The sequence below is a fragment of the Apteryx mantelli genome, chromosome 6 (genome assembly GCF_036417845.1).
Source record: "Apteryx mantelli isolate bAptMan1 chromosome 6, bAptMan1.hap1, whole genome shotgun sequence".
Lineage (NCBI taxonomy): Eukaryota > Metazoa > Chordata > Aves > Apterygiformes > Apterygidae > Apteryx > Apteryx mantelli.
Window position 1 is genome coordinate 43,511,762 of NC_089983.1, and position 23,321 is coordinate 43,535,082.

At 44.3% G+C, this 23,321-nt stretch overlaps 2 protein-coding genes across 5 annotated transcripts in view; one reads left to right on the plus strand and one right to left on the minus strand.

The window, feature by feature from the left end:
- The window catches only part of UBXN4 (UBX domain protein 4), a 16,275-nt gene extending 14,417 nt beyond the window's left edge, over positions 1–1,858 (plus strand). For 3 of the 4 annotated variants that reach the window (XM_067299392.1, XM_013959685.2, XM_067299391.1), the window contains one exon: positions 676–1,858. In XM_067299392.1, coding sequence (XP_067155493.1) covers positions 676–814 — 139 coding nt within the window. In that variant the 3' untranslated portion in view covers positions 815–1,858. The remainder of the gene's footprint in view (positions 1–675) is intronic. The other variant, XM_067299393.1, reaches the window with a different exon arrangement.
- On the minus strand, positions 1,505–23,321 carry LCT (lactase). The gene is made up of 17 exons (XM_067299390.1): positions 22,655–23,321; positions 21,893–21,972; positions 20,572–20,655; positions 18,807–18,909; positions 18,312–18,390; positions 16,862–17,546; positions 15,815–16,460; positions 12,994–14,553; positions 12,400–12,668; positions 11,647–11,937; positions 9,618–9,816; positions 8,850–9,052; positions 8,344–8,453; positions 5,835–5,969; positions 4,505–4,728; positions 3,356–3,592; positions 1,505–2,559 (listed from the first exon to the last, which is right to left on the minus strand). Exons 1-17 carry the CDS (start codon positions 23,319–23,321, stop codon positions 2,357–2,359), a joined length of 5,775 nt encoding a protein of 1,924 aa, XP_067155491.1. The 3' UTR covers positions 1,505–2,356.

The window sequence follows — 23,321 nt, forward strand, 5'->3', positions numbered from 1 at the left end:
TGTAGTGGGGAAATGGACAATATCTGCCCCTTTTTAACTCCTGCCCCGTCCTCACAGTTTCTGGCCACCACCCTTCCCTGTGGTTTAAATGGATTAACCTGGTGGCTGGTAAACTCCACTGCAACTCTGGCTAGGAATCCTGGGTTTTTGCAGGTGTGAGTAACCAGACTCCTTACCATTTGCTTCAGTTTCCAGCTACAGAAAGAAATAACATGGTTCAGCAGTCAGTTATGAATAGGGAATTCAGCTATACCTACAAATGCAGGCTTCACTCGAGCTGATACTGTTCAGAAGATAAAAGCTTTCAAAACTAAATGTCTAGCTGTTACAGTGTGGGTGTACAAGAAACTCAAGTGACTTTGTTTTGACTTTGCCTGTTAAGGTTTTGCACTGTTTGAGAGATCTCCTGTACCAGGAGAAGTGCTAGGCAGTCGGGCATGAAGCAGCCTTGTATCACCTCAGTAACAGGTGCTTTCCAGAGGAAATGAGATTCTTTCAGTTTGTCTGACGACTTTTCAGATAAGACTTTTCCCAATGAAACAAAGGGCTGAAGAAAATAATTATTTTTGGGGATAAGGGCAGGAAGGATGTGTGATTTATAGGAGGGGGGTGAATACAATAAATGCACTTATTACTAGGGGAAGCTGTCAGACCTCACTGTCATTTGTACCCTAGGCAAGCAGTCAGGAAACGAGTAATGGAAAAGCGGGGGGAAGACTTCAAAAAAGAAGGCAAAATATATAGACTGAGGACTCAAGATGATGGAGAAGATGAAAACAATACTTGGAATGGAAATTCAACACAACAAATGTAGTTTTAAGTAACTGCAGTAACTGCTATCATCTGGTGGTTTTTTTTTTTTTCTTTCCTTATTTGATCTAAGTCAACTAAAGCTTCTGGACATGTGGGGCTTATCTTTCACTGACTGAATTACAAAATTCTTATTCCTGCAGTAGGGCATGGAATAAAGTTGCCTAAGTCAGAAAAATCAAGTGGGTGTAGCTGAGGCCTAGAAGCTCAAAGAATTAAAGATTGAGAAATCTCCATTGGCTTTCATAATCATTAGCCCTACTGCCGTAGGAAGGCACTTTTTAATCTATAAATATTCTGCTATGTAAACTTAAGAGCCAGATTATTAATATAAAGGTTGGGGTAGGCAATGACTGATTTAAGATGAGGGTTTCAGAAGCACTATAAGTAGCAAATCAGATAACTAATTTATGTTTAACTTTTTCTCGCTTCTGCAGCTGCAAGCAAAACCTTGTAGTTTTTAATTCCCCAAGCACTCAATAAAATGTTTTTCAGAAAACAGAACTGGCTTCTTGTGTAAACTTCTCCTGAAGTACTTTTGTGTAACAAGGAAGCAAGCAGTAAGACCATAAAACTAGGCTTATACCCTACAGTTCAAAATACAGTGGAGAAAACTTTTGTTCTACTTTAAATGACCTTACTCAGGACTTGTTCTTACTGAAATCTGGTAAAATACCCATGAAGAAGTAGTGTTTTGGGTCTGGACTATGATACAGGGAGAAAAAGACTTGTTTCTCTCTCAACAAATGGAAATGCTGTTATGAGGGAGATAACATTTTTCCTCCATGGAAGAGCTCAACCTTTCTCCCTCTCCTACCTCCCCCCAATTATTGTGCATCTCACTTCTATAGACCTGAAAATTACTGGTGTTCTTGCTACTTCAGACTCCTCTTTAAAGCAGCTTTAATAAAATATCACAGGGTTCAGTTGTAAAGGCATAGTGATGGGACAATTTTTATTTTGTTTTTTAACAATTTATTTCATAATATACAATTCAAAGAAATACTGTAAATACTGTTTAAATCAAATAAAGGATATAGCATCCACACACCAATGGAAAAACAACTCATCTGTCCAGGAGCTGTACTAGAACAGTACATTGTCCTAGGCCCATTTTCACCTGTATTAATAACATGTTTAAGAACACAAGGAAGCTGTAGAGCTTTACTGAGACTCTCTCAAAGCCCTTGGAGAGACCAACTGGATCCAAGGATCCTGATCATGAAGGAGAATAGATGAAAGTTCAAGTTCAGAATCCTTATACAACCCGAAATGAGTAATGTTAGTTTTGTCTTTAAGAAAATTAAAGCAGTCATGTATGAAAAACAAACAGATCAGTTAATTAAGGTAGAAGAATTTTCCTTTGTATTTTAAAGTTTTTAAGCAAACAACAGAATGATGGGAAGCTGTATCTAAGACAAGATATTAAGTTTCAGTAGTAAAAGCATTACCCATCTTTTTCCTGGTGGCATGTGCCACAAAAAGTAAGTATTTGCAAAGTTAAAGAGTACCTCTCTTCCGCACATTTAAAAAGCAAAATGAAATCTTACATTTTACTGAGTTTTATGTGTGATTGAGCTCTTTTGAAGCGCTTTCCATATTTATATGAGAAAAGAACCAGACCCAGTGCTCCAATGCCAGAAAGAGCAAAAAGCACATACAGTGCTATTTCTGCACTTTGTGATGTTAAATCTAATCCCAAAAAGCGAACGCTGCCAGCCAGCCCCGGTGTGGTGCCTGGTGGTGTCACTGGCGCTAGGAAAAACAACAAGAAAATATTAGTACATAGTACTAATATTAGTACATGAACTTTTCATGTACATATATGTATTGCCTCTTCCTCCCTCTCCAAGGCTTTGGGGGTTGCTGTGTAGTACTCTGGCAGTAGCTGCAATTCTTTGGGATCACAGTGATTTTGACAGTAGTAGTTCAGAGTAAAGGCACAGCTGAGACTCACGGTAGAGCTCTTGAGAGACCTGGCAGCTCTAGTCATCCCAAAAGCTTGATACACATGCTCATTTAAAAAAAACAAAAACAGTGGCAGTTGTGTAATTAATATACTCCCCTACTTCAGCGAATGTAAATGATAAAAGAGTATTTCCAAAGGCTTGGCCAAAATACTGAGTCATATACAAGCAGGGTGGGTTTTTTTTTTTTTTTTTTTTTTTAAACAGAAGGTTTGGGGAGTACTGCATTTCTGTGGTTCAGAAAGCATCTTAGGCACACTAGCATGCACTTCTCTGATTAACTCTTTCACTGCATTTGGGGAAAAGGCATGTAGCTAGGTGTGTTACCACACGCAGTATTTTCAACCTAGTCTGGATTTGCATGCAGAAGTGACCTAATTCCACGTTAAAACTCTTCAGTGGTAATAAAGACTGAGGATTACTCAGAGCCCTTAAAACCAGAGCCCTTAAAATAACTTGCAGAAAACAGTAGTGTCCTTCAAGACCACAGATCATGGGAATTTGAGGGGATTATGGTAAGAAACGCACACACCTACACACACACACACTAGTTCTGTGCCACTTACTTACTTACTTACCTTCAGGCTCTGGTTCCAGACAGGGATGGGGGCCGTTTGCTGGGTCTGGAAACCCATTGCAGCTGATGAGCTGGGCGTAAAACCTGGTGGAGGCCTTGGGGAGCCGCGGCAAGCTGGGGTCTGTGCGATTCACGTAATAGAACCCAAACTTTTCGGCAAAGCCCACTGCCCACTCAAAGTTGTCCATCAGTGTCCAGGCGGCGTAGCCTCGCAGGTCAACGTTGTCAATCAGAGAGGCTGTTACCAGGACCAAGCATAAAAGGTCAGGTGCGCGGGCAGGCAACAGGAGGCGTTACGGCCAGGTGAGCTGGTGGTACGCAGGTGCTCCAGGGCACTACACAAAAGCAGCCTGCCGCGTGCAGGTGAGGTTTTGCCATGTTATTGTTGGTCTCCCCGTCTCCCCCTGCCCCGTTCTCTCGCATGTTGCCTCAGCTCGGTTGCTTTGTGGAAGCTCTGGTCTACTGCCAAGTTACAGCTAACGCTCAGCCAGCCAGGACTGGAGCCTGCTTTTCTTTGCTCCAAAAAAATCCAAAGCTTTTGTTCAATAAGGTTTAGGAACAGAGACTAGAAGCCTTAGAAATGCAACTAGCATTTAGACATGTGCCTGCGTGGCTCTCTCTGCTAAAAAGAAGCAACCATGCATTTTCTGAACAGCTGCCAGTCATCTCCGAGTATGTCAGAGGACCAAACAGGGTGGGGGTGGGGGCATTTCCCCCATGCTGCTTGACCACTGCTGTAATTAAAACCGTTTTTTTAAAGCAATTCAGTTTTAGAAACAGCAACAATCAAACTATAAGTCAAAATAGGTTTTCATAACAATTAAACTGTCAAGTAGTAGACCTTGCCAGATGCAGCTATACAAAGAAGCTGTAGTTACCCTATTAAACCCATGGTTTGGTCTTCTTCCCCCTTTAGCTCATCTTTCTGGGTCAAAGCTCCTGGATATCCATGACCAGCTTGTGCTAAATCCAAAGGCTCTCAAAAGTAGACACAGAATAAACCTCTCTAGGCATGTGACTTGCAAACACGCTGCAAGTGGTCTCCCTCTTCAGTTCCTCCCCACTTGCTCCATGTGCAGGTCAGTCCTGTTCAGAAACACTGCGGCTCTCTAGAGAGTTGGATGACCACATTTTAAATAAGCATTCTTACCTTTTAGTGCTTCGTTAATATAACTCTTAAGGTAATGTATTCGCCAAGTGTCATTGAAGTTTACGGCTCCCCTTTCTGAAATCCCATTTTCAGTCACATAAATTGGAGGGCCGTTATACTCGTCTGTTATCCATTTCAAGAGCTTTCGGAAGCCGAAGGGTGTCACATTTAGCCAGAAGGAGCCAGAGCCCAGCCAGCTGCGGTCTGTTACTGAGGCTACGCCCCTGCGGAGGAGGAGGACACGCCGATCACTGACCATCCTCCCGTGCCCGCAGCGCCACTGGTGCCTCGTACTGCTGGCGCCGCAGCCAGCTCTGCTTGAGAACTACTGCGCCGAGCTCTGCAGCAAGCTGAAGCAGGCGAAAGCACGGCGGCCTGAGGTGGTGAAGAGCTACTGGTGCTCACATGCCTCCAGAAAAACATTTCTCATATGTGTATGCTTTAAAATTATATTCTGCTTAAATCAGCTATAGCTGAGAATCTCATTTTAGTTCCAATCACAAGCCTGCCATGTCTTTATCGGTTGAAAAGTAGAAATGGTTTCAAAGTACAATCTACAATGCAGTGATTGCGCACCCCAAATTGGTATTTACTCCTACATACAGGAATGCAAGATGGAGCCCAGTGCTCCGCCAGGGGTCTAAACCACAGCGTAGGGACGCAGCAGCAAAGATCAAGGGAAGCAGTTTCACCAGGGGACGTTATACTCAATTCCATATATGATCTGTGAAAGCATTTCAGAAAACAGCTTGTGTTCCCCCATGGGTGGTTCCACAATTACCTTAATAAGTGCCTACTTTTATCATTTGAAACTGGGGAAGGAAATAAATATCTAAATAAAAATCTCGACTTTTGTATATTTAAACATGAAGTGATTTAGCTATTTAGACTTTTAACTTACAGTTACCCAATGTGATGAGGGAACCACTGCTGTTGAACAGCAAATGGAGCAGTCTCCAGAATTGAGGATAGCCTAGCATTGCAAACTGCATTTTGGCCAGAAAATATGATAAATAGTATCTAAAGCTGATCCCAGACCATGAGGAGACTCAGAAGTGTTGACTCCTTTCTTTTAGAAGCTGCTCTATTTTTTTTTTGTGCTGGTTTAACCATTCACTTTTATAATCAAGTCTGTAAAAAAGGCCATCACTGCAGAGCGAAAACAATAGCATCACAGTCACTGTCTGGATATTTTCTCTAGTGTTGGTTATAACAGCTTAATATATTTGTCTCATAGCTTTGTTTGCTGTTAGTTTACATCATTGCTCAGTTTGCTCCGGCTCCAGAAGTGCATGTTTTGTTTGACCAATGATTTACATTCACATCTTACCTGTCAGAGTCATAGGACGCAACAGCAGCAGGATAGTTTAAGTTGTATACTAAAACTGTAGTATAATGATTTAGACCAAAGAAGTCGTATGTGCCTTTAATTCTCTGCTTTTCACTTTCAGTAAATTCTGGCAGTCTGCAATAGAAACAGAAAAGCATAAACCCCTCAAAATACAAGTCTTTTCAGGATTTCCCCTTCTTCTGTTTCTATCCTCCCCTCTTCAATCTTTTTACATAAACTAAAGACAGGGATGTTATTTACCAGTTCTACCAGTGCGTTTCATTCTGCTTGAGCTCAAAAGTACTTTGAGTCAGAAAAGTCTGAAACTTTTTTGCTCTAGGAGCATCTGCAAACTTGACGAGCGACTGTCATCCCTTTAGACATGGGTTTCTTCCCAGCTGCAGGATCCAAAAGGGTTAAGTTCACAGTGTCTCTTCACTGCTGCAGTTTGCTAAATATAACATCAAAAGATCTAAAAGCTCAAAGGAACGGGGAAGGAAGATGGGTAATGAACGGGCAGATGGAAAATACAGCTTGACACTCTCTGAACCGCCTTTACTTCCAGCGCTTGTTCAAAGTGTATTCACATGGGGGGAGAGACTTTGAAGCAAAGATATAAGGTGTCTCTAAGCAGGACTCAGGACAGCACTGAAGAGGAATCCTGGACACTGACGAGCTCTGGAGCAGGAAGAAAAGAAAAATAAATGGAATGTATGTGAGGCACTTCCAGAATGGTGACTTGGGGACCTGCTACTTCAGCTGGATCCCAAAGAGGGGAGCGGGAACAACGCGGCTAAGACCACCCATCCACGATGGGATTTGAAGAGGCCAGGAGGTACGCTACGTAGAGGTCTCCTCGCTGCAGAGGCATCTCACAGAGGTCCTCGTCTCAGAGAGACGTTACCTCTTGCATGATCCTGCTTCTTAAGACAGAAAACAACGCACCCCCCGGGCATGATCACAGTGACCCTCCGTATGGGCGAGGAACCCTCACAAGCATTTTGGTTATCACCTGCTTTACCGCAACCATACGGAGATCCAGGGATGCTGTGCTCGTGGGTGCCTGTCTCAGCTCACCACGCCGCAAGCGCGTGACTAATGCCGACAGAGGGAAGAATGGAACGGTGCCTCCTAGCAGGCATCGACATCAAGGGGGTCCTGTCCCCGCTCGGGGGAGCTGTCGCTTGCAGGCTCGTTGGACCCCGCGCGCTCTGCACGCCTGCTTGCGAGCGCTGGAGGTGCAGCCTGCTGGCTGTGCTAAGGGGGCTAGAAAGGGCTTCACAGTAGCGGAGGAACAGGCAGCAGCTCCAAGGGCTCTTCTCTGGGGGGAAGCAATAGTACCTGCTTGGTGGTGGCAGGGGCTAATGCAGGGATGCCTCAAACCCTGGCCTCTGCGCGGGCATCAGTCAAAACTCCCGAACTTGCCCCTGAGTTCCACACTTTGAACACGCTCCGTGTGCGATACTGGTACCCCTGGTACCAGTAGGAGAAGCACAAAGGAGGGAACCATGCTCTTTCCGGAGGAACATGGGAAAACCCAGAAGAGACTGCGAATTAGCCTGGCTGTGGAGGCTCTACCATTTAGGCCCTGGAAGGCTTGGCTCCCTTCGAAGGGGAGGCCACCTCAGAGCAGCTCATCTCCCTTTGGGATCTGAGCCCTGCAACTGAAGCCCTATGCGCTGTCACTACCGTGACAACAGAGCAAGAAATGGAGTCAGGGACATCAAGGGTGCCCTGGAGCAAGGGGCGAGTCCCCAGCTCTCTTTCAGCCAGAAGAGAGAGAAAGTCCTCCTGGGAATTTGGTCCATGAGTAACCACTGCTTAACACGCACCCAGCGCTCCCAGCAGGCTGGCGATGCCTGAGAGCTGGCAGCTGGAGACTGAAGACAAGACTTCTTCCCCAGAAGACGGACGTGCTGCAGGGCACTTTATCCCATAAAGCAACACAGAGAAACTTTGCTATCTTATTAACAGCAGCAACCACCAGAAAAGAAATAGACTGTAAAAATAAGCATTCCAAAATTCACGTGCTTGAGGCACATATGAAAGCATAACTCAAACCTTGAAGAGACCTGCCTTGCTGCAGAGCACACTCCGACTCTTCCAGCACGTATGTGCCATGAAAGGGAGAGAGAAGAAAAAACATTCATGACGGAGCTCTGATAGCACAGTAGGAGTAAGAATAGTTAGTAGGAATGGCAAATAATAAATGCCGTTCAGAGGCACCAATGAGCTTTTGGTGCTTGTGTTCACTACATTATTTTAAAAACAGTTAAAACACATTTACGTTGTCAGGAAAAGCACAGAGTCTGATGCAGATCATTTATGGTATTACCCTGAGCTGCAAACTTATTACCCCAAAGGAAGAAGTACGGAGTTTTTCCTATGAAGATACAGCAAGATTTTCACAGTAACAGTTCAACAGAATCATTCCAAGTTAGCAGCTCTAACAGAAAAGCAAGTTTTAGCCCAACAAGTAAAACGAGCAACTATGAGTCTGGGCTCTTACCGTGACTTGGTCAGGCCTTGAGCCAGACTGCGTTCCCGAATCCTCGTTTTCATCACTTCATGATAATCGCCATTTTTGAAAATAGGATGAGCAAACCAACCTGCAAGAAACTAAGCCAAGAAATAAGGGAGAGGGATAAATTGTGTATCAAAAACAAATGGTTTAACTATTCCTCTCCATGTGCTGCTTTATATCTGAATTTATATTGAACAAGCACATGGAGATAGATGCCCGTACAACGGCAGCAAATTCAATAAGCTTTTGGCACTGCCATACTATTTTGTCACGTTTGTGCTGCATACTTGACCAGCCACCAACACTAGAAGAGGGTGAGAGTTTCCTTGCAGTGACACCTCTCTCGACAGTCGGGCTCACCCGTTTCTCTCCCGCTGGTGCAGTGAGACGCTGACCTGGGTTCTGGGCATCTCCAGCACACAGAAAGGGGCCAGAGAGACAAACGACACCACGAGCAGCTGGGAGAGCTGTGGCCGCACACCTCACTGTACCTGCATGAATCGTCTGGCAGCTTCGTGGTCCTCCTGCTTGCCTGGGTTCCTTGGCTCTGCCCAGTCAGTGTTGATGGCAAGAGAAATTATTCCTCCCTGTTTTGCACGGTAGGTCTCGTTGTACACGTGCCAGGCTTCGGCATGGGCCTTTATTAAGTTGTGCGCCACTACGTAGGGGGCTCGCCCCGGCCTAAGGGAGATACCTGCAGTGCGGAGACAGTGATGGCACAGGCAACGGAGCAACAGTTCGACTTTCTCATCTGCCTCTTCGGAGGTTAATGCAGGATGCAGGACATCCGCAACTGCCCCACACAGCAGCACCTGGCTATGGGCTCTGCGTCCAGCACTTATGGCAGGAAGCTGTGCGCTCCGGCAGCTCCCTGTCCGCATCCCTCCCCTTCCCTTGCTGCTGCCCTGCGGTAGAGGCTGGCCCTGCTCCAGCCCTAATCCTTCTCCCTCCTCCAAAGGTGCAAGAGCTTTAAAAGTCGCCGCTGATAACAGGGTCTGCTTGGTGCAGCAGATCACTTCGGAGGCTGTGGAGGGCGGCTGGGATAGACACCGATGGGTCTCGGAGGAGTAGGGCTTTGCAGAGTGAAAGGAGGACCCCTTCACTACCCCGAAAACAGCCCAATCCCCGCTTATCCCCACCACACTGCCTGCCTGCCTCTGCGAGCCTCTGCGAGCCCCGGCCCCTGCTGCGCTGCAGCAGCAAACAGCACTGGGCCTACGGCGCTGAGAAGGCTCCGAGGTGCTGCCCGGCAGACTCACCTGGCGCCGCCGTGCCCGTGCCGTAGCCATAGTGCGCAACGTTGTAGGGTTCGTTGAGGGTTATCCAAAATTTCACTCTATCTCCCAGTCTCTGGAAAAGGAACTCAGCGTACTCCTTAAACCTCTGAACGATAGTGTCATTCTCCCACCCCCCGACGTTCTGCAGCGCCTGCGGGAGGTCCCAGTGATAAATAGTTACCTGCGGGGAAAGAGAGCGAGGGAAACAATTCAACCAGGCAGTCAACCCACTTTCAGGAATTAGGACCATAAAACAGCTCATCTACAAATACAAACCCCGCTTTGGTTTGCGCAGTTATCTGTTGCTAATGGGCACGTACTGACCTGTAGCAACCTGAGCGCCCTCTATCATGCAGTGTTCAAGTTCACGGTGATCACTCACACACTCAAATAAAGTACCTCCTTGCCAGTGTTTCAGTTTCTTTAGGACACGGGAGAAGGACCAACTCCAGGGGCATGCCCGGTTGTGAAGGTCAAGCTTTCACCTTCAGTCTTACCAAAAAAATCCACAACAATCTTGCGATGGCAAGAACTCAAGACAGTCAAGAATAGCTGCACCGACGCTGACTCTCAGGTGAAAAACAATCCAGTAAAAATAGCTATTTGGTTTGCTGTATCCGTCCACCCGCTCTAGAGCGGCACCATGAAGACACAGGTCTGCTCAGGCGCAGTCGGGCGCTTGCCTAGGTGTTGCTGGGCTGCAGCGCGTGGTGCAGCCACGCACCCGCCCCGGGTGGGTGGCAGCTCTCGCTGGTGCTCAGCAGCCACCAAGGCAGAAAGGTTGGCCGCCTTCCCTCCCGGGGAGGTTATCTGTCAGAGTGCGGCGGCCAGAATGAAGGAGAAAAGGCTGTTTTCTTCCAGCCACCCCACCGCATCATTTCAATAACAGATACAATAGCTACACAGTAAAGCTACGAACAAATAAATGAAACAGTCCTAGCCAACAAAACCACACATAATTATCTATATTCTTATGCTTGTCCACCCTACCTCTAAATAGGGAGAGGTAATAGGCATCTGAAGAACCATCTTTAAATACACCTTTTATATATTTTTTTTTCTCTAGCACTTCCTAACAGTGTTAGTTTAGGTGCCCAATTCTTATGCAAGTCATTAATTTTTACATTAAGCTCGTATTAGGATGGACTGTCCTATTATTAAGCTTATATATCGTTATATTACACCTACAACTGAACCGAAACATTCCCAGCAAGGGACCTAAATATTCTAACTTGTCAGAATCCAAGCTGACAGAAAGCCTGCTTGGCTACGCAAAGCGCTTCTTAACGAGCTAAAATGCAAAAAAAGGCAAGCGTGTAAAAAGTGAAGGCAACAGGGACCGCTTGCACGGGGCCAGGTCGGATTCACCTGAGGGGGCTGAAAGGGCTGGCTGACGCAGCTGCGAGGTCACTGCCTGTTATTTGTGAAAATCACGGTGATCAGCAGAGATTCCTGACTCCAGGAAAAGAAATCAGGGTTACCCCATCTCCACGAAAGGCCAGAAGGAAGCTCCAGGGAACTAGAGGCTGGCTGGCCTCACTTCAGTCCCTGGAAAGCTCACCAAGTAGGTCCTTCTGGAATCCACTTCCAAACACACGAGGGACAAGAAGGCAATTGGAAACAGCCAACAATAAGGTTACTGCGATCTTTCTAGGTAGTAAGATAATTTCTAATCTATCACTATATCCCCAATTCATTTGTTTATGTCAAAAAACCACGTTTCCTTGTGGAACACAGTGAAAAGCAATTTTCCTATGAAGGAGGGAGTAGACTGAAACACACATATGTGCTCTGAGCGTCAGACTTGGGTTCTGCTACTGGCCTACATATCACCCCATCCTGAGCTGTCTTGAACAGCCTGGGAAGTCTGGAAGGACTGAGGGTTTCCTATGTAGGCATCAGAGCATGGGAATCAGGCAGGGAAATCCAAGAGTCAGGATTTAATCTTTGACATCAGGATAATTCTCAACTCTTGCATTTTGTCAGATTTCCAGACCATTTTTGCTGTTACCTGAGGCTTAATGTTAGCCGCCAGAAGAGCATCGATTAACCTTTCGTAGTAGTTCAGTCCCATTTCATTGACATAGCTGGTAGTCCCATCCGGGAGAACACGTGGCCAGGAGATTGAAAAGCGATAGTGAGACACCTTGAGGCTCTTCAGCATTTCCACATCCTCCTCAATCTTGTGGTAGCTGTCACAGGCTACGTCTCCATTCTCATCATTGCCGATTTTCAAGGGAGTGTGAGAATATTGATCCCAAACGCTAAGTCCTTTCCCATCTGCTCTCCATGCTCCCTCAATCTTTAATTATAGATTGGGGGGAAAAAATTTGTTAGTAAACCCTAAATTTAGGACTTGGCCTAATAAAGAATTCGGCCTTGTTAGTCTTTGTGGCACCACCACCCAGTATTTTAACTTATCAGCTTAAGGTTAGAAACAATAATGTTTTTGCTGCACCAAACCAGTAAGACCTCTTGGGCCTCAAAGCAAGACTTACTAGCAAAGTCCAGTATCACAGAAACAGGTATTGTTTCAGTTCAGCTGCTGCTCAGTGTTAGCTGGCTCTTGTGAAGCCAGTGCTGCTGTCTCGATTCCCGTGGTATAGCCATGCCCTTAAATATCTCCAAGTTCCTCACTTTTACAGCAATGATTACAGTAATCCCTGATTATGCTAACACCCAATGTTACAAAAGCTCTAGGTGTCTCATCCTAAATGAATCAACTGTCCGCTGGTACTTTAAGCATCAGTATTCATTTCCTAACCTGATATGCTGCAGTTGCTACACTCCAAAAAAAGTTCTTTGGAAACTCTCCGTATAGAAAACCATCGTCTCTGGGCAACGGGATACCATTATTGCGGATGATTTCTGAATAGTACACAGCAGAGCGCTTTGGGGTTCTTGGCCTGTTGGGATTATCAAAATCAACCTGGTGCAATCCAAACCTTGGATCATACCCACTCAACCATTCAAAGTCATCCATGAAAGACCAAGCGACGTATCCTCGCAGATTAACACCATCCAGTTTGTAAGCTGGAAACATATATTTTAAGAGATGTTAGACCAAAACCAGTGGATGAGCATCAGTGGTATATCACATGTTAAGTGAACGACAAGCAATTCATATGCAGACACCTCCACACCCTCATAAAGCTGGCATTAGATAACTAAAACGTAAATGGCCACAGGAAGGAGAGCATAAAAAGAACCTGTATGTTTGTATAGTGTTCAGAATATTTAAAGACTGATATCAATTGCTTATAAAAGCTACTCCTCTGCAGAAGAAATCAAGCAGAAGTCTAGGGGGCAGATGCACAGACACACCACACTATGACAGAATAAAAGCAAACATCGGTACCTTTTAGAGCTTCATCAATGTACGTTTTGTAGTAAAATATCCTGGCATTGTCATCAACATCCGACTTGGTCTTTATCCCTACCCCGTTCTCAGTGATGTATATTGGGGGATTTTCATATTCCTCTTTGATCCAGTTCAGCAGCCTCCTCATCCCCCAGGCCACAGCCCGATGTTCAGCAAGAGCTGAGGAAGGCCAGGAGCTGTCAACCGTTACTGAAATTTCCTGGTCATACTCATAAGAGAAGGGCCTCAGCCGGGTTGTTGTATGAGTTACAATTTTGGAGGTGTAGGTGTTGAAACAGAAAACATCTGCCGTGCCCCTGATGTATTCGCGCTCCTCAGCTGTGAAAACCGGTAGGCGGGATGATGGCAGGTTCTGGAGCTCGCTCCTGTTCCCGACTGTCCATTTCATGACATCAGGGTAGTCCCCATTTTTGAAGATCGGGTGTGCGAACCACCCCAACAAAAACTGCATGTACCTGTCTGCAGCTTCTATGTCCCTGGGGTCACTTGGTGTCTTCGGCTCAGCCCAGTCGACATTAAGGCTCAGAGAAATGATCCCTCCCTGACTTGCTCTGTATTTGCGATCATATGTGTGGTAGACCCTGGCGTGAGCTTTCAGTAGGGTGTGCGCAACCCTGTAGGGAGCGTCGCCAGGGTCATTGACATTGGGTGGAAATATCCCAATGCCATAGCCGACCCAGGCAACGACGTGGGGTTCATTGAACGTAAGCCAGAACTTCACCCTGTCCCCAAAGGTCTGGAAACAGAAGTCTGCAAAACTATCAAACAGTTCGATCAGTGTACTGTTCTCCCAGCCACCAATGTCCTGGAGAGCTTGTGGCAGGTCCCAGTGGTACAGCGTGACCATTGGAGTGATGTTTCTTGCAACCAATCCATTAATGAGACGGTTATAGTAGTCAACTCCATGGCTGTTTATTGAATTGTTCCTTCCATTAGGGAAAATCCGAGGCCACGACAGAGAGAAACGGTAGTTCTTTACCCCTAAGGCTCTCAGCAGGTAAAGATCTTCCTCCACTTTGTTGTAGCTATCACAAGCTATATCTCCAGTATCATTATTATTTATGTTCCCTGGGACATGGGTGAAAGTATCCCAAATGCTGGGTCCTTTGCCATCAGCATCCCAACCTCCTTCTATCTGGTAGGCAGAAGTAGACACACCCCACATAAAGTCCTCTGGGAAGGTGCCATAGAAGTACATATCCCTTTCAAACTTGGTTTGGGATGAAAATTTCTCCCAGACAACCTTTGCCTTCGAGGGAACTTCAGATGCTGGTAAATTTGGCAATCTCGATGACATGGGTAGCTCAAATGTCACGGGAGTAGAAAATTTGTCCAAGGCTTTGGATGGGAAGCCATTCTTTTCAATAACACTGGAGTAGAAATAAGCAGATGCCTTGGGGGTCCTTGGTCTGTTGCTATCTTCAAAATTCACATAATGTAGTCCAAATTTTAGGCTGTACCCTGCTGGGCCTTCAAAGCCATCAACCAGCGATCGAGTAATGTATGACTGAACATCCACCGTATCTAGTTTTACCGCTGTCACAGAAACAGTACAAGACTGTTAGTTATTTGAATGTTTTCTGAACACAGGTACAAACACAACTGAGGGTAACAGCCAAATAACCAAATATCTATGAATGGGCTTTTAGGCAGAAAACCAAAACAACTAGAGTGTCTGGCAAGAGCAGCAGTCAGTGCCGTAATGGGAGCTGGTCGAATGCTTAGTGACAAAAACAGATCAGAAAAGAAATATTAGTCAAGAGATATGTGAGTACAGAACACTTGTGCCACTGGTATCTCATTCCCTATATTCTTGTTTTCAAGCACAGTTACTCAGTTTAGATATATGGATCACTTCTAGATTTACCACTGTAGTTAAACTGAAACATGTATGTTTAGTACTTTTCTATCTTCCCTGGGTACAGAAGACTTTTTTTTTTGCATGACAGCATATCCAACACCAGTAGAGGCAAGTCCAGCTTCCTTCCTCATGCTGCCTACAAAGAAGTACTAGATCCCTCATTCCAGAAGAGTTCATTTCCCATACAGAGTCTGTCTTCTGTACTTCTGCTCAGACATAACTGCTATGCTATTTTGTTTTCTGTAGCTCTTTTCATACAAATATCAGTATGTTGAGAACTAGGTCAAGAGCAAATGCTATGTACTGATCACCTCTTAAGAGAGAATGAGTAAAATCTGTATTTGTCATTTCCTGACCTGTCTAGAACTTCAGTCATTAATATTAATTTTGCCAATAGATAGACAGTTTGCAAAGATACAGGCATGTCTTGAATCTTGCTCAAAATAATTGAGATATTTATATCTCTCTATAAATTCTAGCCTGAAATGGTACAGGATGCTGTCAGTTAGATCCACCTAATCAGGGAAGACATAGTTCCATCCTAATCTCTAAGACCAGTACAGGTAAGAACTTGGCAGCAGTCAAATTATCTTCAGGGAAGCTCAAGTATATAAACAGTCTTCCCATAGAGACCGACTTCAGGGTCCAGTCCTATTTATCTGCATATATGAAATTCCTATTCCCATATATAAATAGAATGGAAAATCCCACATCTGGACACCAGATGGCCTCAAGTTTATAAGATCACACTATTTATAGCAGAGGCAGCTGACTTCACATCACTACACAAATGGTGATGTTTTAAAGTTAACCATTGTAGAAGTGATAAAATAACTAGTTGCCATCATGAGAAAAAAAAAAAAGAAAAAAAGAGAAAGAAAAAAACCAAGAACAAGAACAAAAATCAAGAACAAACCCCCCTCCTATTCTCCATACCTTTTAGAGCCTCATTGATGTACCGGCGGAAATAGTCCACTCGCAGAGTGTCATTAATAACATCCCCTCCATCTTGTGTTGGCATACCGTTTCCTGCTATGTAAATTGGGATCTTTGTCCCTGTGTATTCCTGGGACACAAATTTCAGCAGCCTTCTTAATCCCCAAGGGACCACATGGATCCAAGAGGAGGCAGCCTGTGGCCACGACGGATCTACATGCAGGGAGAAGTTCCCAATGCTCTCGTAGCCTGGAGTGCAGGTGCTGTTAGTCCCGGCACTAACCAGGCGGGAAGTGTAATGAGAAAGACCAAAGAAATCGGCAGTCCCTTTCACCCAGGACTTCTCCTCCTCAGTAAAGAGAGGCAGCTGGGCAACTGTTGTGGAGCACTGCTGGTTTACTTCCTGGATCTGAGCCTTCAGGATATCTGGGTAATCACCGTTAACAAATATAGGGTGAGCAAACCAGCCAAGCATGAACTGCAGGTACCTCTCAGATGCTCTCACGTCCTCAGAGTTGGTTGGAGTCTTGGGTTCAGCCCAATCCGAATTCAGCACCAGCCCTACCTTTCCCAGCTGCTGAGAACGGTATCTGTCATTATACAGGTGCCAGACCTTGGCATGAGCCTTGAGAATTGTGTGAGCCACCTGGGGGCAGAAAGCAGAGGAAAGTGCGTCACACAGCTTTGCACAAGAAGTCCTGGAAGTCGAGACTATTGCTGTGCAAGAACACCACCTCCTTCCAAAACAAGAAACCCTGACAAGACAAATAATCATGGCCAGAGAGTGCAGTGGGGAAACTGTTTTGAATTAAGCAGGGGAAGAACCTGGCTATCCGAGCTCTAGGGGTCAACACCAGCTTTTAGAAAGGAAAAATAAAAAAAGATGTCCAGCATCCATTAACCACCCCATTTTCTTTTAAGTATCACAAATTCAACAAGCAAATAATTGTCTCAGAGGCCGCATGAGGCTTTAACATAGCTGAAGTACAGAACTGGCAGAGGAAGACAACCGCAGCTGTGGAATCCTAGCTATTGCTATGTCCTTACCTTGTAAGATGCTACCCCTGGGTCAGTGATTCCTGGAGGATGCTCCCCGGTGCCATAGCCAGCGTAGCTGATAACCCAAGGCTCATGGAAAGTAATCCAGAACTTGACTTGATGTCCAAAGGTGGCAAAGCAGAAGTCTGCATAGTCTACAAAAGCTTCTATGATGCTTTCATTCTGCCAGCCACCGAGAACCTGCAGAGCTTGTGGGAGGTCCCAGTGGAACAGAGTCACCATGGGCTCAATGTTAGAGTCTAGCAAGTTGCTGATTAATTGGCTATAATAATCCACGCCCTTGGAGTTGAAGCCATTCCTGACGCCAGCAGGGAAAATTCTGGACCACGATATAGAAAATTTATACAGTTGGGGCTGAAGACCCCTGAGCAGGTAAACATCATAGCTGCTTTTATAGTAGCTGTCACATGCCACATCTGTTGTTTGATTCATGTAGACATGGCCTTCATGCCCAAACTGATCCCAGATGCTCTCTCCTTTCCCATCCTCTGCCCAAGCTCCTTCAATGTTAAAGGCACCTGTGGATGTGCCCCAGAGGAAACCACTTGGAAAAACATCCTGCAGAAAAGAATCCCTCTCCAATTCAGGCTGGTTAGCAAACATTTCCCAAACGGTTTGATAGGAGCGGGGGGCAAGAACAGCAACTGGCTTCTCCTGTAGAGTATTTGTTATGCTGGAAGCAGAAGAATAAAAAGTTATTACAATCTCCGAGGAGGATGAAAGGATTGTTTGCTTTGCATTCAGCTCACACATGCTACGCAGGGTATAGTTCCTTCGTCATCTGATCAGTCCAACCTACTGCCATTCAGCTGGCAGATGAAGCTGATGTGCAATGAGCTAACCACAGAGCTGCTCAAGAGCTACATATCTAAAGCATTTCTTTGCAGGTAGATTTGCATAATTCATTACACCTAGGTCAAAGATGCAAAGAAAATCTTCGCAGCATGTAGCAATTTCACACGCTACAACTGCCGCATGGGTTTCCACTGGATAAACTAAAACCAATCAATGCTGCTTACGTAATCTTTAACTTCCCCTTGCACAGTGATATCTGCTACGTATCTGTAGGCCTAATTGTCTTTTGTCCTAGAAAAGGCACAGGGTTTCTTTCTTTCTCTCTCTTTAAAAAAAAAAAAAAAAAAAAAAAAAAGACTACTTTGCTCTTGAAAAGAGCAAAAGGCTTGGAGAACATAACTGTTACTATGGGCTTGAAGGTGCAATCTGGGCGACTAAGGGTGAAAGGGTGGAAGAGGATTACATGACATGCTTACCTGCAATAGCGAGAGACTAGGCTCAGCAGAAAGGCACTCCTTTCCAGGCCTTTCAGCGACTAGCAGCAGACTTTTCCACTGAACATGTCTTGTGTCTGTCTAGCACACTTGTTTCTAGAAGACACCACTTTCTTATAGCATCTGATTTAAGGGAGAAAAAACTGTACCTTAAAACATGATTTGATGAGAAGTCCAAGAATTCATTAACATCATAACCAATTGTACGTGCCTTTTCTTTATTAATGGCTGAAAACAAACAAACAAGAAGTGATGGGCTTGGTCATGACTCAGATCCCACAGACTGCATGACACTAGATGCACATACAACAACACCTTTTGAAATTAAAAAAAATATATATATATATTTTTTATAAACAATGTCTGTTTTTCCTCAAGTCTGATACGTTGGGTTTTTATTCTGTATTTCCAATTTCTCATTAAAAAAAAAAAAAAAGATGAAAAGATGGGGGGGGTAGATTTCCTGCTTCCCTGCCCTCTACATTCACCATCTGCCTTCAATTTTCCTGGAAGGTTATAAAGAAACTATACAATTATTTCATCAAACAGTGGTGTCTGGACTGGACAACTTTTAATTCACTCTGTAATTTCCCATTCAGTGCCTAGCTAGAAAACCCTCTTCCTTCTTGAAATATTTTACTCACCTGTGACAATAGAAGCCACTGGTATGAATGGATTCTCTTCCATGGAACTACAATCAAGGAATTTCAGACTAAAGAGCAAAATCTCCGTGTCCTTCCAGATATTCTACAAAATGAAAAGTCAAACAGAGTTGTATGGAAATAAGTACAGGTCAGCTAGTAAAACCATGCTCTCAGCATTTGTTGCTTTTAACACAGAATATTAAATATCTAGAAGACTGAGCATCAGAGGTAAAGTTCTTCAGAGCTAAATTCATAAATCAAAGTAAGCATTAAATACCACCAACTATTTTTCTCTGACCCCAAAAAAGCCCCATGCAGATCAAAGCATAAACCCCAGAAACTTGGTGTTTGACTTTTCATTGAGAAGGCATAGGGAAGCACGTTTTTTCAGAAAGCTTACTTGTTAAGAATCAGTTGCCATAATTGTTTGACCCACTTCAGATTTTTGGAGTAATTACACCACGCTGGGACCTTAAAGAGAACAAGTCTACTGGGTGGCTCCTTCTGCCACTCAGTTGCTGGGGGACTTGTCTTACACATTTTAAGAAGGCAATTCAGTACCAGAGGTTTTAATATCAGTACTAGCCTATAACATCACTGACTTCGTCACTGCCACGTGATGCAAACCTTTTGCAAACTTGTCCTCATTAACACGCCTCTGCTAACAAGCAGTTGAAACGTTTGGTAGTGCAGTTGCAGAACCAACCCTAGAATATAATAGTATCTTCTTATATAAGGCTACCAGCCTAACAGCTTATCAAACGCTTAGGATGTGAGACAGAGCAATTCTCAGTCTTGGACAAAAGAATTATGCCATTCCAGTTACTCCGTGCATCAGTGAGCACTGACCTAGTCGATCATTTCCCGTACTTTCAGACACCTGTTTTTAAGTCGGAGTAACAGCGAGCAGTATGCAGCTGTTTCCTAACATAGTTGTCATCCGAGCTCTCACAGCAAATCAGCACTGTTTAGAAACGCATCAAGGAACACGGAGTTCCCCTTCTATTTATGGTCTGTTTTCCACCTCTGCAATTCTATCGCAATCTTCAGCATTTTTTAAATCTTTAAGGATTTTCCAAAGATGATATGCAGAGAGTTTCCACTTCTTGCTCTTCATTTGTGGCCTGGCAATTTCCCTATTTATAGGGAATAACTATCCTGCTGTTGATACACAGGAGAGACAGTTAACCAAGAGCCTTGCACACTCCTTTCTGGCTGCTCTTCCCTTTGCTACATGACCCTGAGCAGGGCACACAGTCTCTGTGCTCATCTCTGCAGAAGCATCGATCACACAGGCCTAGGCTCTGGAGGATTGGAGATAGCAAACTATGAATTACTTTGAATTCATAGTGTGAGAATTGCTATAACAGACCTTAATTGCAAAGTAAGTTGTTATAGATGATTTCTGAAGTTCAATAGAATTATAAGGGCAATGATGGATTTGCCCCATCTGCTCTGCTCCTAATATTTCATCTTAGGAATATATTGATCTACTCTACTCCTTTGGGAGCACTTGAAATGGAACATTTAGATGTGTGCATCTTTAACATACATAGTGTACTGAAGTACATTCCTTTTTATGGAAAACCTCAATAAAGTAATTTAAAAATATTAAAGACATGATCTTGCCTTCAGCTAGATGGGTGCAAACCCCAGAAGTATTTTGAGCTGTATAAGCTGAAAGCAAAGGGGAACTTCATCAGTCTAAAGCAATACAGAAATCCAGGAAATGCAATGTTCATTTTAACATTGTACATAAAGTTACCTGGAATTCACCCAACTTCATGTAGAAATCCGTTTCATTTCCACAGTTGTAATGGAGATCGAGAGACAGAAAGTCTAATGAATCCTGGAAACAGCAAAATAAAAAAATAATCCTGGAGAAAAAAGTATTTTTTGCAGGTATTATGTTAAAAATACATAAAACAGCTGACATGGTTGATACAGATAAGTTATTTGAATAAGAAATCATACAGCTACAAGGGAAGCCTTATAGCGCGTATGAACTGGATACTGTGTGGGAAGATTTTTCTTAGCATCTCTTTCCAAACAACAATGCAAAATCTTAGAAGCATTAGAGTTGAAGCAAATTGTAAAGTACTTTATGCATTTAATATTCACCATCTACAACTGCACCTTAAATTAGTAAGACTGAAGGAGTCAATGATTAATCAGGTAGGGAAACCTTTGCCACTAACAGTGTGGTTCGGGGAGGCCCTATCAATAAACTTTTGGGGAAAGTCCACTTCAGAAATCTTTGGTCATCCCAAATCACAAGTGTTATCCCATTAGAGTCAGCAAGGTTCAATAGCATAGGTGGTATTCTTTTATTAAACCAGCTGGTGAAGTTGGAAAAAAAACAGGTAAGCGATCAGTAACGTTTTCCGTGTAAAATTTTTTTCTAGTGTAATGAACTCGCTAATAAAAGATCTTTCCCCTCCTTACAAACCATGCCTTGCTTATGTCCTTAAAATATCATGTCTGCAACATGACTTACTAAATTTTAAAAGACTGTGAATGCAAGTCCAAAACCTGCACTGCCATTTGTGCACTGCATCCCACCCCAGCAGCCTCTAGATGAACAAACTAATAACGGGCGGTTTGGTCTTTATGGAAAGGATGTTGTCATCTTTGTAGAGATTAGATTCTCCTCGTGCTGTGCTGTCCCTGTATGCCTAGACCACTTAAAGCTCAGGAAGTGCTTTAATAGAACAGATTAAGTGGATTTTTAAAAATAATGGTTATTTAAAATATTTCTTTTATTTTGTGGTGCATTTAATTGACTTGCACAGAAGATAAAAGTGGATACATCTTTTGCAGACACCTTGTCACATAAGCATATATATTGCTACAGTTGCCAATTGTGAGAGTAAATATGTCTCCTTATACTTTAACCAGTACTTACCAGCCAAAAAAGGATGATTTTTAAAATCAGTGAGCTTCACAAGATCAAACTAATCAAATAAATAAAACTGACCAATTGATAAATTTTATTTAACTTGCAATAGCTCGCTTGATCCTGTACATAAAAATGTTAACATATTCAAACTATTTCATTTTGGAAGTCATTTCTATTAAGGTGTTACCTGAAGACAAAATGACAGCAGCTCTGATGAAGTGCTATCCAAGACGTGATCCATTCCTAAAGCAATGGACAGTTTTCCATCTTGGAAGAAAGAGACAGCCGATCAGTGTATTAAGAAGGGCAAAGGAAAGTTAACAGTTTACTGCAGTTATTTTAAAAAGAGCTGGAAATTTTTGAAGATGTGGATCATCAGAGACAGGGCCCCCGAGCAGCTCATCAGAGAATACCCACTGTGATTTGAAAGGGGGAGTCGAAGAAGGTAGAAGTCCAATGGCAAAGTTCAAGGAGTTGTTGTTCAAGGAATTTGTCAGTAAATCTTAAGACGTTTATGAGCAGTAACTGTAATGCTGTGGCTTGCAAGAAGGAGGATCTGAATGCAACTATCCAGTGGGTTCTCTTCCACTCTATGCTTATAAGCAAGATCTTTAATATTCCTGACTCCAGTGGTTCTTCTATAGTAGTTTATTTTTTTTAAGTTAATTCTGAGCCAGATGATTTTTAAGAAAAGCACACAAAACTGCAAAATCTTACATATTTCTCCTCAAGTGGTCTGACTACCATTTCAAGTAAAATGTAGTTACCAGTAAATTATAAAAAATTATCAAAATAACAAATTTGAAGGAGTCTGCTACTCAAATATTTCTATGCAACTCTGAGACCAGAGACAGCACACAGAGACCACGTGTAGCAGCTGCCATTTAATCCTACCACAAACTGTTTGTGAAAAGGTCATAGAGACAAATCCCTCCCCGGTTCTCTTTACCTGCCGGCGAGTATTTCTCGTGGTAGACTCGATACGCTCTCTCGTGAGCGTCAGCCAGGGCCCGCGCCCGCTCCCGGCGGTCGCCGTAAGGCAGGCTCTCGAGCACCTCCGGCAGGTCGCTGAAGGTGAGCCACACGTCCACCAGGGCCCCAAAAGAGCGGAAGCTGAACTCGGCATATTCCACAAACAGGTCAGCAAAGGCACTGGATGCCCCGCGCCCGGCCCGAGCGGCCACGGCGCTGGGCACCCGCTGCCGATGCAGAACTACCGCCGGCCGCAGGCTCGCCGCAGCCAGCGTCTCGAGCAGCTCCCGGTACCGCTGCACTTGGGCTTCGTCCGGCTTCCCGGCGTCCCCCTCCGGCAGGAGGCATGCCCACGGCAGGAAGACCTTGTAGTGCGTCACCCCGGCTCCACGAAGGTGGGAGAGGCGCAGGGGCAGCTCGGAAGCCGCCGGATCTTGTTGGCACAGGTGCTCATGGGCTTCGCTCCCACCAGGGTCCTGAGCTTCTTTGGGTAGGACTTGGTTCTGCAGATGCAAACTATTTCCTAGCTCGCTGGGTAGCGGTCCAGCAATGGCAATAAAATTCTGAACTAAATCTCCGTCTATCCCAAAGCTGGGAGAGGCTAACAGGAGAAAAGAGAAGACTGTCTTACAGACCAGCTCCAT